Source organism: Wasmannia auropunctata, unplaced genomic scaffold, assembly GCF_000956235.1.
Source record: "Wasmannia auropunctata unplaced genomic scaffold, wasmannia.A_1.0 LD335346.1, whole genome shotgun sequence".
Classification (NCBI taxonomy): Eukaryota; Metazoa; Arthropoda; class Insecta; order Hymenoptera; family Formicidae; genus Wasmannia; species Wasmannia auropunctata.
The window spans coordinates 88,450-106,402 of record NW_012027544.1 but is presented as its reverse complement, the minus strand read 5'-3'; the positions used below and the strand labels follow the sequence as shown (position 1 = coordinate 106,402).

Genomic DNA, 17,953 nt, shown 5'->3' with positions numbered 1-17,953 from the left:
CAACACAGTGTCCAAAATCGGGACATAAGACATTTTAAAAGTATATTTGTGAGAAACATCTAAAAGACGTCTTAAAGATGTCTTACATGTACCGACTTTTAGATTTTGTGTTATCCGGGTTTAATTTCGGTTTAACTTATTCTTTATTTATTTTTTTACTTTTTTTTAGAAATTCTAAGAAATAGAAGAAGCATTCAGAGCATTTGACATTCAGAGAAAAAGACGTGGTGGTGGCAACTATGTATAAGATGACAACTGTACAAGTTTTATAGATTTAGTTTATATGTAGATATATGGTAGAATTAATATACATAGTTAAATAAACTATTTTACAGTTGTTGATTATTTTTTAATTATGAAACTATTTTATAGTTATTGGTTATTTTATAATTATGAAACAAAAGCTTAATAATTATAGTTTTCGTAACCGTTCGACTTTAGTTGCAATAACTAAATGAAGTAGTTTATTCAACTATGTACATTAATTTAACATAATCATAAAACTTGTATAGCTGTCATCTATACTGTTGCTACTACTATGTTTTCTTCGCTGAGTGAAACTAAATCAGAATCGAAATACTAAAAACTAAATCTACATTAAATTGAAATGAACATAAGTCGCGCGTCTTTCCAAGAAAAACTTTCTTTTCTTTAATTTTCTCTCTCTCTCTCTCTCTCTCTCTCTCTCTCTCTCTTCTTCGACTCCCCAAAAGATATATTACGTATTCAAAATTTCAGAAAACTGCCTGGGAAAAAGACAAATCGAGGTGAAACAAGTGTACACATCATCGCGTCAGAGCATGACAGTTTAATTCTCAACGAAAACCACGGTCTATTTTTACACACTTGACTATAAAAAGTAACAACAGACCAAATACCGTATTTTATTTACCGTATTTCGCTATAAAAAGTAGAGATTTCGGAACCGGCAAAAATTCCATTTCTTTCGTGGTTTCTTTTCTGTTTTTTTTTTAACTCTCTCTCTTTATTACGTTATACGCAAGCGGGAAAATCCAGCGACACTCCGGCGACGAGATACCGTTTCTGCATTGAATAGAGCGCGAATGATTTCAGTGACACGTAAATACCGCTTAAAGACGCGCGAAGACCTGTTGTGTTGGTTTCTCTCCTCACCGGTCCCTCGGTACACCGGGGACACGATCTCTCTCTCTGCCGAATTCCGTGTTCTCCGTTTACGCGGCGAGCTTTATAGCTTAAGGTGAAATTCTCCGGGTCGTCGCGGGGATACCGAGGAGGGCCACGCGCGGACGAAGATCCGCGACCCTTATTTCCTCTCTCCACGCGGTGGTTACCGATGGTTATAAGAGGACGAGCGGTGACGTCCCGCCCGTCCCGGCCTCGTCGTGAACTCGCGCGGCGTCTCAGCGATGCTGACGTTGGGCGGAATGCTGGCCGTGCTGCTGCGGCTGATGGTGGAGGCCGACCGTGTGATGCGGATGCGGGTGATGAGAGTGCGTGTGCGAGTGCGGATGCGGATGCATCGCCGTGTGTAGGATCCTCGGTGGCGAGCCACCGCGTCTGGACAGCGGCGGCGGCAGGGTGCAGCCGCCGCGCGTCGACGTCGGGGTCGAGACCGTCGACGTCGACGTCAAGGTCGGCGTTGGGGCCGCCGCGGCCGCTACGACCGGCGTGGGCGTCGGCGCCGGCGCCGGCATCGGGGTCGGCGTCGGCGTCGACGTCGGCGACGGCGTCTCGTCGCCCAGCACGTCGATCTCGTCGTCGTCCTCGTCGTCGGAGTCCGCGGGCGCGTCACTGCTCGCGCGCGACTCGCGCCCGCCGCTCAGCGAAAAGTCGACGGGCCGTTCTGTCAACATCAGCAAATAATTTCGTCGATTAATACACCATGCGTATCTACTATACTCAATTCGGGATCGCGATCGGTGAAACTATCGATGCGACAGGCGTTACGTCAACTGTGCATTACCGCAACTATATATGCTATCGTTTTAAGAATTCTAGATTGTCCTCAAAACTTTTCCAAAATGGTTTACATTATAAAATAATGAGGATATCTTATCCTCAATATACGTATATATGGAAAATGGAATTGTTGTACAAGATATATGTGATAACACGAAGACTATATATATAATAAATAAAGAATAGATCAGGGATTAGATTACATTACTGAGGTAAGGTAGAGGAATTGGAAGATGAATATATAGGAATAAGAAGATAGACAAATGTAGATAAAGGCGATATAAATAGTAGGGATATAGGATGGAAGAATTTAAGTTAGTCAATAGTATTAGAAACGATCATATATACACGGCGTAAAGTATACATGATAAAGTATGTATATATATAAGTATAGTGGATGGATGAGTGTGTGGATAAGTATTTTTTGTAAACCAAGTCCCTTTTTACACTGTTAAATTTATATAGTGTCAACCTTATTTAAGTCGCTACTGCTCCTACTTAATAAATAGTTATTTTTAACTAAAACAATGGAGTTAATTAATTTAAAACAGTTCAAATTTAATAATCCAAATTTGGGTTAAATTTCGTTGTTTTATTTAAAAATAACTATATTGTTTTAGCTAAAAATAACTATATATTAAATAGGAGCAGTGGCGGCTTAAATACGGTTAAATTTGACACTATAGATCTACAGTATAGCAATGTGTAAGCTGAAGTAAATAAATATCTATCTATTTTATTCTCAATATAATTTTAAATCGTGTTTTATTGTATCATCCGTAGATTGGAAATAGTTCTCGAAATCGATAAACCTTTATAGAAATTTAATGGAGGAACACAGTGTCCAAACAACATAGTGTCCAAAATCGGGACATCTTTTAGACATTTTATGTCCCAATTTTGAACTTTATATTGTCTGGGTAGTGATTAATTCAAAATAAATAATCCTAATAAATAATTAATCCTAATCAGTATATATTCGCGGGTTTAGTAAATCCAGACATTTTTGAAATTTTTTTACGCGCCAAATCTCCAAATAACGTTATAAAAAATTATTTATAACAAATATTTTTTACAATTTTATATAATTTTAAGTTACATAATCTTATTCCTCGGATTTTGACCTTTAAAATGAAAAAAAAATTATTTAATTATGTTAACCGTTATAACAAAGATACATTAATTAAAAATTTTTTCAGGTACACCGGATCCGCGAATATCAGTTAAGTAAATTTTAGAGTGAATATCGATTAAAATTAATTACTTGTTTTAAATATTAAAAGTGCTGTTGTTTGATGTCAAAATGTAAATGAGTAATCACTATCTTTAAATATTAAATTTGATTTCTGTAAGAAAAGCCTTAGCCTCTTCTGGAAATTCTAAGTTTTCGTTTCGAATTAATCCAGCCTTTGGATATTTATTTTTTATAATTAATATCATAAAGAGCCGCTTTTTGTTTATAAAGCAAAAATCCATTTTTTGAGCTAATCAATTCTCGCCAGCTGCTTGAAGCGAACAAACATTCGATTTAATTTATACTTGTCTTCTTGGAATAAAGCTTGGTCAAATAAATAGTTTTTCATCCATTTCGATACTCCAAAATATTGCGTCTTGCTCGTAACACAGGTCGTGCCCGACGTTTGGAAGCCGAACACGGTAACAAATTTTTTCGTCGCTCATTTTCACAGTCCGCACCGCAAATATTTCCGTGAGAATACAGACGATTCTCCCGTTTTCTGTTTTTCGATCAGTGGATATATTTGAATAAAAGTCGGATTCGGCGGCACGCGCGTCGCTACGGGCCTACGAATAGCCCTCGCAGCGGCGAGCACAATCGGGAATATAGGTCTGACCGAGCACTTAGCGGGTAATTGAGCAATTCTCTCGTCGAGAGACACCGGGTGTAAGACGAGAATCGGAACAAGACGGCGAAAGAGAGGTATCGAAGGAGGGAACGAATCTCTCTCTCTCTCTCCCTCCCCGTGTGGGGGGGAGGGGGAGAGGTTCCTTACGTAGCTCGCTCGGAGTCTCTAAAGACGCCCGAGGCGGTCTCCGTCTTCTGTGTGCCCTCCACCCTACTCACCCTCCTCACGATACCTCCTTCTTGGTTGCTGCCAAGGAGACGTCTATGTAACTCGGTTAGCCCTTCCTACCGAGAACGAAGCCATCTTGTCTACCGAGACGAACAACTTGGATATATATAGGATGCGAACGCCATGGACCAAACTATTTAAATCGCTGCGAAATGTCTCTCCGCGCCGTCTCGTTAAACGATCGCTTTTATATTCGTATATACGCCGTGAATGCCGGGGTGGCCTAACGAGCGTGTCTTCCGGCAAAGAGAAACTCATCGTGTCACGTTATTGAAAACGGAAAATAAAATAAATACAGCGTAAATCGTTCCGAGACAACCGCATCGCCCGCCGTGGTAAATTTTCTTCTATATAGAAAATTAATATAATGCGCTACGCTGAAAATAGAAAATAACACGTAAAGCGTTTGAGGCATTGACATCATCGTGGTGAATTTTCTTCTAGGAAATTAATATAACGCGTACCATATTGATAACGAAAAGTAATAAACATGAAATCGTTTAAGGCACCGACACTGCTACGGTGAATTTTCTAGAAAATTAATTATATACATTATATTATCGAAGACAAAAAATAATACACAAATTGCACGAGGCAACACTACTACGATAAATTTTCTATTAGAAAATATTAATATAATGCACGCTGTGTTATCGGAAAATAATAATAATAATAATAATAAATCGCTCGAGGCAACGACATCATCATGGCGAATTTTCTTCTAGGAAATGAATGTAACGCATAAGGTAACTAGGTAACACTTGAAAGTAGTGATTAATATTTATTTTTTGACACTAAACGGCAGTACTTTTAATTCAAAATAAGTAATTAAGCCTAATCCATAATTATTTACTCTAAATTTTTAAAGTAACTGATATTGGCGGGTCTAATACAAAAAATTTAAATTACCTAATGTAGCTTTGCTTCGATTAACAGTGATACCACCAAGGCCATTTTTCTTTTAGATAAACAACAATATGTGACATCGCTCGAAGCAACGACACCATCGCGATTGATTATCTATTAATATTAATCGTAACGCACAGCATATTATTGAAAATGGAAAATAACACGTAAATCGTTGAAAGCAGCGACTAATCGGGACGAATTTTTTTTCTAAGAAATTAATGTACCGTATGCCATTGAAAATGGAAAATAACATGTAAATTATCCGAGGCAACGACACCATCGCGACAAATTTTCTTCTTAGGAAATTAATATAACGTGTACCTTGTCATCGAAAATGGAAAATAACATGTAAATTATTCGAAGCAACGACACTACCGCGGCGAAAGAGTGCCATGACCCAAAAAAAGGTGGTTTTTTCGCCCGTTTTTTTGGTTCTCGATTTTGGGACTGGACTATGTGCCAAATAGTACCTTATAATAAAATATTAATTACAGAGAAATTTCAGGTTGAGGTGACAATTGTTATCACAGCTGGAGGGAGTCACTTATTACGTTTCTTTATGCAAAAACTCGATTTTTTTACATCCAAACCGAGCGTCATTTACGTAAAACTATACGATCAATCTTCATCGACTGGATCAATCTTCTTAAAATACCGGATCTCGCAGATCTACACGGAAAGAACAATTTTGCTGAATCTGATCAGATCTGATAATAATTTTTATTCAATAATCAAAATAATTTTGTGCGAAAGTCAAAGTAATTGCTAGAATATCGAAACGTTTTATAGCAATGCTTATCAGTTTAAACATTTCAAAAAATTATTTTCAGATCTGTTTTTAGCAAAATTTTTAAACCTTTTAACAAAATCGTTCTTTCCGTGTATGATAATTTCATAACGAACTTTGATTTCATCACCCCCTCTCCTCCAGCTTTGATAACAATTGTCATCTCAACTTGAAACTTCTCTCTAATTAATGTCTCATTATGAGGTATCATTTGGCACACACACAGACTCAAAATCGAGGGCTCAAAAAACGGGAAATTTTTTGGGCCACTCTTTCTATTCAGAAATAAACGTAACGCGCAACGCGTTATATCAAGAACAGAAAAATAACATGGAAGTTATTCAAGACAACGACACTCCGCCGTGACGAAATTTCTTTTACGAAATTAACGTAACGTACGGCATTATTATCGAAAACGGAAAACAACAGGTAAATTGCTCGGAACAACAACATCGCCGCGGCGATCAAGTTCTCCTCTGGAAAATTGATTGTAATGCGCATGTATATAATGTGTATATAAACGCCCGACCATCACCGGGCGGGCGATTATGGTAATATATCTACGACGGAATGCGACCATTACGCAGATACCGTTAATGATTATAGTTCCTCGCAACGTAACCACGGTTACGGTCTGGCTAGTTACGCCGAACTTGCGTAATTTATTGTCAGCGGTATTTTGGTTGCATTATACAGATATCGCCCATTAGCGTGACAACAGGGAAGTATTTAACGACAACCGACGTTATAACGCGCCGTCCCGCGCGCGCTTCCTCGCCTCACCGCTCCGGCCAGATTAACCGATAACTATGGCCCGATTAATCCCGGGTCGTATCGCCGGGGCGTATCGACTCGCGAATACAGTTAATTTGATTAACATTTCAATACGCACAATAGCTGGCCTATTACGAATTAACCTGCCTATTACTAATTACGATTGTCACGCGGTATTTCAAAGAGATTAGTATAACGTCCGACCATCAGGATCCACTTCCCTGGAAGTCGCTTTCCCGCGGGCGTGTATAAAAACGGGACGACGATTACACTACGATATATACCATACGCTCATGTTTTTTTTATTATTATTATTTATCATAGCGGCGCGCAGAGCCATTCATGCGTTGCCGCTTATCTAGGACACGGCGTCATTAATCCGAGCTAATTAACTCGCGGCGCGGGAATACTGCTCGCAGCTGTTTATCGAAAAGTCGATACGCGCATTTAATTTGCCGGTAATTAAGTTACGCGTTGCGGAGGCTATTCGCGACGCGACATTCCGTAGATACCGTGTAGGTCGCGATGTCCTTTAAGCATTAACGTTCAATCGCGCGCGGTAAACGCCTCGTTACAGCCCCGTTCCGCATCCGTTCTCTCTCTCTCTCCCCCCCTCCCTCCCTCCCACCCCCCTCCTCTCACTCTCTCTCTCTCTCTTTCTCTCTCTCTCTTTCAAATCACGCGCGCGATGTCGCACCATGCAAAACGAAGGCGCGATTTACATTTTTTTTCACCTGTCGAGATAAAAGGCAAACCCGTCGGCGAAAACACGGGGGATGGAAATGGACACACATCACTCACCAGCAGGCGACGTAACGGATATCGATTGCTGGCCCGAATTGGAATTGCCGTTGCCGCTCGTGTTCAGCTTCCTCAGCTGCTTCTTGTGCTTCATCCGCCGATTTTGGAACCACGTTTTCACTTGGGTCTCGGATAGGTGCAACGCCGCCGCCAGCTCTACCCTCTCGGGCGTGCTCAGGTATCGCTGCACCTCGAACCTCGCTTCCAAACCCGCCAGCTGCTGGTCGCTGAATACCTGAAGCCGTATAAGGAAGCAAACTCTTGTCTCCTACAGTCGCGAGAGAGATGAATGCAAGGGAAAGAAAAAAAAATATATAAATAACTAAAAACGTAAATACGCGTAGAATGGCGTGACTAGAATGTGACAAGAAGCGGAAGAAGTAAACTGAAGAATATATCGTTTAGCTAATAACTATCGTAGATACGCCTCATTGCTGTAAATAATCGTACGCGGAATTTACATGTGTTCGATTTGTATTCGATTTGCTTCTCGCCTCGGCTAAAGTTCGTGTCATCCTGTACATTAGGCCTGTTCTTTGTAGCTGAACTGGCTGCACTATAGTTCAGAGTTTATTTTTCTTCTTCCAATGTAGAAAGATAAACTAGTGCAGCCAGAGTTCAGCTATAAAGAACAAGTCTACTGGAGATTGAGAATTGCGAATTAAAGAATTAGAATTCGACCGTGCAGTTAAACAATTTTAATTTTAATCCGTTTCGTACTAATTGATAGAAACCTAATCTCCACAATTCACAATCCTCAATCTCCGCAATGAGTAGGATGAGTAGGATAACGGGCTTGATGATTGTCGGAACAATTTGGACAACTCGATCCGCGGAAAATTTACATAACGTTTACGTAATTCGCGAAGCGTTATTCTTAGGCGCGACGCTCGATTCCTGATTTCCATCCTGGAGATGCGGAAGACGTCGGTCTTCTCGCGTCGTACGAGAGAGAGAAGGAGTATCGATGATACTCACAGTCCGGGCCTTCCGTCGTCGGCAATGCTTCAGGGCGGCCAGTTCCCCGACCCCCGGCACCACGCTGACCCCCATGCCGGCGCTACCGAAGAGCGGCCCCAAGAAGAAGGCCGCCGCGGCGGGCGGTGCCGCGGGATAGCCCGGGAGCAGACTGGCGAACTGCTGGTACTGATGGTGCTGCGCGTGGCCGGAGGCCGACGTCAGGTGCTGATGGTGCAGCTGGTGATGGTGAGTGTGCGGGGTGACGGTGCCGCGGCTGAGGATATCCTCGATGAGGAACGACGTTCTGCTGGCGGACGTTCCGTTCTGGCCTGGCTGTGCTTGCTGCTGCTGGCAGGTCGACTGCATCTTTCCTCGTTCGACGGCGCAACTACGTTGCGGCTACGGCGACGCGTGCAGCATGCCACTTTGTCGCGCGATTACATCCTCGCCCGGACGGCGTCCTGGCGAGGTCGCGAGATCTCGCCGATCGCGCGAGATCCAAGAATCCGAACTCCGTTTCTCGCGCCAGGGACGAGACGGTAAAGGGAATCCCCCGTGAAAGGGGAAACCTCGTAGTTCACTCTCGAAACTCCCGGATCACTTTCCTTCGGTCGTGCGTATCTCGATCGCGTGTCGGCGACAAGCCCTCGGCGTGTCAGCGACCTGCACTCCAAGCCCCTAGACTAATTGGCTCCAGCTAATCGGACGTGGTATACGTCCCGCGAGTTCATCCCCCCGAATCTCGGAATCGCGATTGATCGTCGCGGGATCGTCCGTGCCCACGGATCGGGTATATGAATCGCGCGAGACGCCGTCTGTCGCTCACTGTCTTTTCAACCGTGCGTCGTTCTCACCGAGACGTCGTCTCGTTCGGGGGCGCGTATCGGTGAGCGCGGCGCGATTCAGGGCGATTCAACCCCCCGCGCGCGCGAGACGCGATCATCGGGCAGCCCCTCCCGCCAGTTGGCGTTTACCGCGGCGGCGGCGGCGGCGGCGGCGGCGGCGGCGGCGGCCCGTATCACCCGATGGAAGGGTGAGACGCTTCGGATCCCCCGAGTGTATCCGAAGGCCGGCCCGCATTGGCCGGCGTCGCGACGCTCGCCGTCGCTCGGGGTTGGCTCCGCGACGCTCCCGGGGGCGGGACTCGGCCACTCGTTTCCATGGACACGCGCTCGGGTATTCGTGAATCCGAAGCGGCGTACGCGTCTCGCCGCCGAGGGAGGCGGCGGCGACAACGGCGGCGGCGGCGGCGGCGGTGGCGCGCGCGGGAGGGACCGACGATCCTTCTGTATTCGCGATTCCTCCCCCCATTCTGTCGCGCTCTCGCACGTATAGGATAATAATGCGAAGTGCAAGCATGTGTATGTAAGAGTACGTTACGAAAACCCCCTCGCGCGCTTTCGCCAGCCACCCCCTCCCCCCCTCCCCCTTCCACCCTCCCCCTCCCACCGGTCGTAGCCGTTCGTTGTACGTGCACGACGCGCGACGATTCCTCGGTCTCGCGAGTATATTTGAAAATCATTTCACCCCCGTACGTCTCTTTATCTCGTAGATAAGGCTCTAATTTCGAAAGTGTCGGTATACTCATCCTCTCCCCGGGACTCCCCGAAACCGATCGCCTCTTCTTACGCGGCGTTGATCTCGCGACGGCTTTTGGTACGGCCAGCGTTCGATCTCGATCCGTCGTGCGATATCCCGCGCGCATCCCCTCATCGTCGAAGCGGTAATCAGGTTTCTCGCTACGTCGCGGTACTCCGCGCCCCCCCCCCGCGCGCGCGCGCGCGCGGCGCTGTATCGGTATTGAATCTTGGACGAGAGAGGACGAGCGCGGCAATGTGGGATTAAATTACTTAGCGGATCGTGTATACGGGGGCGCTTTCCAAATGGCGGTTCGCAAGCGCGTGGCGTTTGACGAGATGACTGCGTCTCATCTCCATTTACCTGCATGAACGGTATAAACAAAGCGGTAAAGTACAAGGCTCGAAAATGGAAAAGGTGCACGTTATATCCTGTATAGAAAATTATCGTCTGATGGGATAAGCGTGACATTTTTTTCACATTGAAGATATAGCGTAAACATCTTAAGAGAAAAAGGAAAGAGAGAAGAAAGAAAGGAAGGAAAAGAGACGAGAGGAATCTTATATAACACTCTGTAACGGCCTTAAGCGTTAATCCTTCGAATCACGGCTTTTCGAATATCTCTCAGCGATATCTCTCTCCAGCGGCGTGACGACGGCCGGCTATATGATTAGGGTCGAGGGACGCGTGCCGACATTTAGACGGGGTTGCTTCTGCGATTATTGAGTAAATTAACGTCGCGGTAATTGCGTTACCGGCGCGTGTCCATCCGTCCGTGTGCGCCCGCCCGCGCGTCGCTCGGCGTCGCGTAACCCTCGCTTCCAACCCTCGCACCCTCCGCGCATTTGCGCCAGTACAGAGAGAGAGAGAGAGAGAGAGAGAGAGAGAGAGAGAGAGAATTGAGAGCCGCCCTCCCCGCGACTCTGCCCGTAAAGCCGAAAATCCATCGTCCGGGGTTTCGGCGCGGCGCTCGCCAACGTCCTTTCCGCCGAGGCTCGCGGATCCTCCAGGGACTCGTTAGACACGAGAGCAAAAAACATGCATCAGGCACGCATTTAATTTTCAAGTTTGTTTATTGCGGAGCGTCATAAAATACATGCATGCTGCGCGCAGCCTGAACTCGACGGGCTGCGTTTCACATTGATGCGCTTATCCGAACAGAGAAATGTGTACATCTATAAACTTGCTCGCGCGACCGATACGACGGCGCTTTACGATATCTTAACAAAACGTACAAAAGATATATATATACGCTACGCGTATATTTGACGAAGCTTAGACTAGATACATCCGATGCGTCATCCGACATTGCGGAATCTGCTGTAATCTAAATAATTATATCCTTTTGTATTTTATTTTTTCGATATTTGCTTAAATTCTGCTGTCCGTCCAGATCTATTGTCCCCAAAATTAGTTGTTCATTTTCTTGCTAATATTTTATTTAGAAGCTTTTTTTCTGACGTTTGATGATTCCGTCTAATGTAAGCACTTTCTCCTGTGAAAATTTTTCATTTTGATTTCTCAGAGCCTTTTGATATTGACTCAAACGATACGATTGTATAGTAAACTTGAACAGAACAGCAGAGTCAATGTTAAAAAGCGTAGCAAAAAGACAACACAATTAATTGCATTTAACAAAAAATATATATGCAAATACACACAAGTATATATATGTAATTAAATGTCATCGTCGTTGGCTGCGCGTTTGTAAAAGGCGCGGGAGAAGGTGGCCGGACCCTGCGACCCGCAGAAGAAGAAGCCGCGCCGCCAGAGGACGAAGAACGCCATGCCGATCGGGATCGCGATGAGCAGACCGATGAGCACCCCCACGAGGATCGCGGCGTCCTTCTCCGGTCTCGCGTTGTACAGATCCAAGCAGCGCAGGTGTCGATCGGCCAAGGACGCGAGCTTCTTCCCCGCGTGTTCCGGCGGCGCGGAGCAGGTGAGCCCGTCGGCCTCGTCGCCCATCAGCGCCTCGCCGTATTCCGGCAGCAAGGTCCCGATCTAGCGAGAGACAGTTATATTATTATTAAGTTACGTCGCTGTATAACACGAGCCGGATCAAGACGCGAGAGCGACGTGTCGCGCGAGAGAGGGAGGCTCCTCTACCCATTTTTTTCCCTCTCGACCTCTCGCCGCGACCGGTGCTCGCGCGCGTCCCTCGATTTGCCGGAACTTACCAGATATTGATTACCGCAATCGCAGCTCCACTGGTTGCCCGTCAGGCGCAATTCCTCGAGCTTGTCCCATCGCCCGACGAGCAGCACCGGCAGATACCGGAGTGCGTTGAACGCCACGTTCAGCTTCCTCAGCGGCGGCCACATCGTGCCCTCGGCGGTCTGCGGAGCAAGATTGTACAACGATTCGTATTATCGTCGAAACGGCGCGCGGCGTCGCCGTCGCGCTCACCCGTCGGCTAGTGTATACTATAATCGACGTTACCGCGATCGCTAACGCGAACTCCTCGATCCTTGCCAGTTTGTCGCAATTCTGCAGGTGGAGAATCTCCAGGCCAGTCAACGCCGACAACCCGCCGTTCTTGATCACCGTCAGATTCGGCATCTCGCGCAGACTGAGCTCCCGCAGCCTCGTCAGGTTGGGAAAGCCATTCGCGCGATCGATAGCGCGTATCGGATTGGCATCCAAGTTGAGGTACTCCAAGCTTCCGAGCTCCTCCAGCCTGGGTAGAACTGTGAGCTGATTGTTGGTCAGGTTCAGTCTCTTCAGATGTCTACGGGGGAGCAGCGAAAGGTCTCGTCAGGCAGCGCCATTCTCGAGTGTTTCGCCACGCAAACACAGATTACAGCTGCAATGTTGCAACAACACCGTAACATTCCAGCTATATTGCAGAAATGTCACAATGTTGCTAACAATATTGCTAACAGTCATAAATCTGTGTTTTGCATAATTGCGAAACTGTAATCGTCGTATTATTCACGGTTCCTTACCTGGCATTGTGGAACTGACGATTCGGTAGGTCTTCCAGTTGGCAATAACTGAGGTCCAATTCCTCCAAGTATGACAAACTGCTGATCGCGATAGCCGTACGATAGTCGAATACGCCGAATGGATTTCCGGACAGGTTCAGCACCTTGAGATTAGCAAGATGCTCGAATATGCTTTGATGTAACCAGTGGAGTACGTTGTTAGCCAGATTCAAGATCTCCATGTTCGACAGAGGCTCGTACGCTTCTGGCGAGAACTTCCCCTAAAATAATCGGAAATAACGTTGTCTCCAAGCTAACAGTATATATATAGACACGTAAAAAGAACGATTTTGCTGAAGTATCTAAAAATTTAGCTAGAAATACAGCTCTGAAAATAATTTAATTGGATCATAAAAATAATTACCTATATAGAACCCTCAAGCATAAAGTTAATATTGCAAAAAGTTTTGATATTTTAACAATTAATTTGAGAGAACGTTCAAAATTAGAATTACTTTAATAATCTAACATAATTATTTTCAGATCTGTATCTAACTAAATTTTTAGATACTTAAAAAAAAACAATAATTTACTTCTATATAGGGAAACGGAGCACAGCTGGTAATCGATTTGAGTGGAAAAGTCGGAAGATTCCTTTTTGTGATTTATGTGAACGAATACATGAAAAAAATGATTTTGTTGAAAGGTCTAAAAATTTTGCTAAAAAACAGGCCTAAAAATAATTTTTTGTTGAATCATCAAAATAATTTGTTAGAATGTTAAAACTAAATGATAAATATTGGTATAAAACATTTTGATATTCTAACAATCATTTTGACTTTCGCACAAAATTATTTTGATTATTGAACAAAAATTATTTTCAGATCTAGATCCAGCAAAATTGTTCTTTCCGTGTAAGCACAGGTTCTAATGCAAATTATCTGTGGAGTGAGTTAATATTTTATCGTGACGCACAAAACAGCGTATAAGGCGCGCTGAATCACAAGCCACGAGATTCATCAATTCAATTAGCGGCCTTATCATTATTTCACTGCCGTATCTGTTAATTCTATTAAAATCTATTGGAGATAGCAGAACGCTGAAAATTCGGCATTCGAAATAATTTTTCTGCGAATTCGTTTTATCTATATACAAATCGAATAAAGAGAGATATATTCCTCTTCTTTGAAGCTTATTCTTCTCTCCCTCGTTATTTTCTATCGTTTGCGAATCGAACAAGTGATCGACGAATTTTTGTCGAAATAAAATCAGGAGAGTTTCGCCACTATTCCAAATGCTGATCTCGGAAATATAATTTAAAAACATTTAAAGACAGTTAAAAAATATCTCGAAGCTACGATTAATTCTTTCATTCCTGAATTATTTAATAAAAGCTATAAAAAGGATTTGTATTTTGTGTATGTTACGCAACGAATATACACAAAATAAGAGATTCATAAACATTGTTACATTTTAAAAAGTTTAAGAATTTTTTTATTATTTATATTGCAATTATGTGTAATAATTTGCACCTTTTAAAGTTGTTAAAAAACTGTTTGAGTAATAACAACGTTTCCAAGCCTGTATTGTATTTATGTATAATAACATTTATCACCGAAATGCGACAGCAGTAATTGAAAGGTGATAACACATGAAAAATTATTTAACTCTCTATAACGCCATTTACCTTTGAGATCACATATAGTATTATATATTTATTTTAAGTTCTATTTAATTTTTTCATTTGAAGTGTACGTATATAGTTTTACTGCAGTACAATTCTATATGTGTGTTCTATGCAAATTGTATCCCATCACTCAGTACAACTTCAAAGTTATAACTTATTTTTTATAATAAAATATTTAAACATTAAAAATCAATTGTTAGTTCTTATTTTAAAGTCAATGTTTGTTTCAAATTATGAAATTGTTTTTTAAACACAAAGAAAACTGTGTTAGAGGGTTAAATATATATCGAGTGTTACTATGCAAACTTTTTGTAACCATCCGTATAAGATTAAAAAAAAATCTAATGCATATCCACGGATCAAAATATAGTAATATTTTATTTTATAATTCTAAATACGTGACCGCGTAGCTGTAATGGGTATAATACAAAAAGTTCTCCATAATAAAAAAAAATTTTATAATATTTCATAATATTAAAAATAATATTCATAATAAATTTTTAAGAATTTTTTATATTTTAAATTTATGTAAATTTCTAAAAAATACTTTCAACTTTTTCTTTAGATTTTCTAAGTTTTTTTCAAAAATTATAAAATAAAAATCTCTTAAAATATTCCAGAATTCACACTTTATATAAATATAAAGAATTTTAGAAGAGATGTAGGCATTCTTAGCATTTCTGAAAAAAGTATTCAAATTCATTAAAAAATCTGAGAAATTTTCTAAAATTATATACAAATTCTGAAATATGTATAGAAGTTCTGAAAAATTGTATGGAGGGTTCTAAGAAGAATTTTCGTTGAAATTGCAGAGAATCAAAATCTCGATCGATGAATCATGCATTAGAGGCCGACCATGTTTGCTCCACCTTTCAATCGGGCTAATGCATTAACGCGTATACTATCATTTTACCTCGAAGACATGCGGCTGCAGCCTCTGCGACGTGAGTTGGTTATCACTCAAGTCCAATTCCGTGAGATTAACGAGCTCTTTGAAGGCGCGATAGTCGATTCTGGCGATACGATTTCTTCGCAGAATTAGTCTCTCGACAACTATTGGCGGGAAGGGCGTGACGTGCACCAATTGATTACGCTCGAACGAGATTATCTTGGCCGTTATGTTCAGCCATTGCTGCTTTTCGAAATGCGTCTCTAAGCTCCGGTTACTGCAGTCCACGTAGCTCTCTGAAAAGGAGTGTGTTGCTCTCAATTATACAAAAAGAACAGTTTCGCTGAAGTATGTCTGACAATTTAATTAGATACAGATCTGAAGAGAAAAATTATGTTGCGCGCGCGTCCGCAATTATAATACTCTCAAACTGCCCAGATAACAAGCTGATGTTATTAATTACCATTTTGACGAAATTGACGGCATTAACTGTCATTTCAACATCAAAATGATGCATCAAAGTGACGGCGAATAATAGCTTGCTATTTGGATGGTCGTCAGAATGTCAAAACTTTTAGCAACATTACCATCATGCTCCCAGATTTCGTGGAATATTTCAGCAATATTGCAGCAACGTTCCGACAATATTGCTGAAATATTTCTGGAATATTCAGTGTTGTAAGAACTTACATAATTATTTTGATGCTAAATTTAATAAAATTATTTTCAGATCCTTATCTAGCTAAATCTTTAGCAAAACACTTCAGCAAAATCAGTTGTTTCCGCATAATTATCAAGCGCCCCAATGGATCTTCGCGGCGTGCTTTGAAGAAAAGGCTCGCCATGCGCGTTATCTCCGCCTTCGATCCAAGAGCTATAAAGACGAGAGTTTTAAGCTGCGACACTACCTGCACAAGAGCACACGGTACATACACTCGCTGGCTGCGACGTCACGTTGTCCGCTTTAACATCAATCGCGCCCGAATCCGCGGTCGCGTTTCCCTGATTTTCGCATCTCGCGAGAAGGATTATCGCGAGCAGAGGCACCAACAATCGGAGATCCATCGTTAGCGAAGAAGGCCTCGCGATTTTCTAAGCTTTCCCGACGGCGACGACTGAGATCGGTGCGACCCGTATCTGACGCTTCATGTATGATAACAAAGTGTGTAGCGATAAGATAACATCGCTTGTAATTACTCATCGTTCGAGACGAGCTAGAGAAAAGAGCGGCGGAGAAATAATTCCTGATAGTTAATAATCCTCCTAAATTGTCGAGCGATTCACTCGCGAGAATGATTGTAAACACCGTAAATATATATACGTATATATACGGCAGACACGTTCCGGCGCGCATTATTGAACGCCACGAGAAATCTCGCGGCGGAAATGACGAATCTCGGTGCACAAGACGTGCGCGTGTATCATTGTGTAAATGTAGGTATCGGTGTCGAGACATACATTTTTCAAGTGGCCGTTCAATAATAAGACAATTGCTGATCAAAGTCGTTCGAAACATTTATATATATATTATATGACCTTAACGGACTGCAATTAATTGATTTTTTTAAATAATTTCCTTGTAAAGTCGTTTACACTTCGCATGAATATTTTGAAGTGTAATTGAAAAGATTGGACAGACGCGCGCAGACAATTGCAGATAATTTTATCTAATTAATTATACTTTTACACTGCTCATAGTTAAATGACATAAATCCATACAGCATAAAAACTTACAGCCTTGCAGCATTGCTGCAAGATTGCAATATTGCTACAATATTGCTGGAACATTGCAATGTTGCTACAATGATCTGTGCTGTATGAGAATAAATTAAATTTTGTATATGAATTAAATTGTGTTTTGTATAAATTTAACAGTTTTTGAACTAATTATATAATTATGTAATTGAAAAGATTTGATAGTCATTTGAATTTCAATTTAATATTCTTATACTACATAACTATAACCGACATATTAGCTAAATTTATCCGATTATTCGAAACGCGAGACCGATCGATTGTTATCGAGAACGCGACGCCGCGCCGCGCCGCCTCGAAGCGTCAAGGTAGTGACATCTTCGGCCGCGCAGCCGAACCTAGAACGATCAGGGCGTTGTGTCAACGACCGAAACGCGATCTCGACTTGACCAGCTATTGTAGACGTCACAGACGACAAGAAATGAAAATTTTTTTCGCTCTCGGCGCAAACTCGCCAAGTATCAGACTAGTATTAATGCGAATATTTTAATTTTGGAAGAGGATTTCCAAATCTATTAGTAATAACGGGGAAAAATCTTGATACAAAAATTATTGCGTTTTGTCAGTAAAACACAGACGTATACAATTATATAGATAAATAAAGAAATACATTTTTGTTACAATAACTGAATGTTTGACGTTACTAAGAAATCATGATTATAAATAAAAACATATCTAATTTAACCCTGACAATTCGAAAATAAAATAAGGAATAAAGAAGGTTGAAAAAATTAAAAGTGTAGACTGTGCAGAGTGCAAGCAGTGTAAAGCCGTAATCACGCTAGCGATTGAGGTCGAGATTGGATTGAAATTTGACCAATCAGAAGAAAAATAACTAATATCAAGTTTAGT

At 42.3% G+C, this 17,953-nt stretch overlaps 2 protein-coding genes across 2 annotated transcripts; both read right to left on the bottom strand.

Moving 5' to 3' along the window:
* Positions 1 to 1,382: 1,382 nt before the first annotated feature.
* LOC105457184 (brain-specific homeobox protein homolog) lies at positions 1,383 to 8,631 on the bottom strand. Its single transcript, XM_011701702.1, has 3 exons — positions 8,284 to 8,631; positions 7,306 to 7,540; positions 1,383 to 1,825 (listed from the first exon to the last, which is right to left on the bottom strand). The coding sequence occupies exons 1-3, from the start codon at positions 8,629 to 8,631 to the stop codon at positions 1,383 to 1,385; spliced, it is 1,026 nt and encodes a 341-aa protein (XP_011700004.1).
* Positions 8,632 to 10,897: 2,266 nt separating this feature from the next.
* On the bottom strand, positions 10,898 to 17,731 carry LOC105457183 (protein slit-like). Its single transcript, XM_011701701.1, has 6 exons — positions 16,255 to 17,731; positions 15,371 to 15,642; positions 12,792 to 13,051; positions 12,286 to 12,574; positions 12,024 to 12,182; positions 10,898 to 11,847 (listed from the first exon to the last, which is right to left on the bottom strand). Exons 1-6 carry the CDS (start codon positions 16,409 to 16,411, stop codon positions 11,521 to 11,523), a joined length of 1,464 nt encoding a protein of 487 aa, XP_011700003.1. The 5' UTR covers positions 16,412 to 17,731; the 3' UTR covers positions 10,898 to 11,520.
* Positions 17,732 to 17,953: the final 222 nt, after the last annotated feature.

What these genes read in the sequence shown, in the direction of transcription:
- LOC105457184 (XM_011701702.1), bottom strand. Translation starts at nt 8,631, where the DNA reads ATGCAGTCGACCTGCCAGCAGCAGCAAGCACAGCCAGGCCAGAACGGA. An exon ending in GACGACGGAAGGCCCGGACT is followed by an intron (nt 7,541 to 8,283) that starts GTGAGTATCATC and finishes ATACGGCTTCAG; the next exon opens with GTATTCAGCGACCAGCAGCT. An exon ending in ATCCGTTACGTCGCCTGCTG is followed by an intron (nt 1,826 to 7,305) that starts GTGAGTGATGTG and finishes TGATGTTGACAG; the next exon opens with AACGGCCCGTCGACTTTTCG.
- LOC105457183 (XM_011701701.1), bottom strand. Translation starts at nt 16,411, where the DNA reads ATGGATCTCCGATTGTTGGTGCCTCTGCTCGCGATAATCCTTCTCGCG. An exon ending in AGTTCGCGTTAGCGATCGCG is followed by an intron (nt 12,183 to 12,285) that starts GTAACGTCGATT and finishes CTTGCTCCGCAG; the next exon opens with ACCGCCGAGGGCACGATGTG. An exon ending in ATTGCGGTAATCAATATCTG is followed by an intron (nt 11,848 to 12,023) that starts GTAAGTTCCGGC and finishes GTCTCTCGCTAG; the next exon opens with ATCGGGACCTTGCTGCCGGA.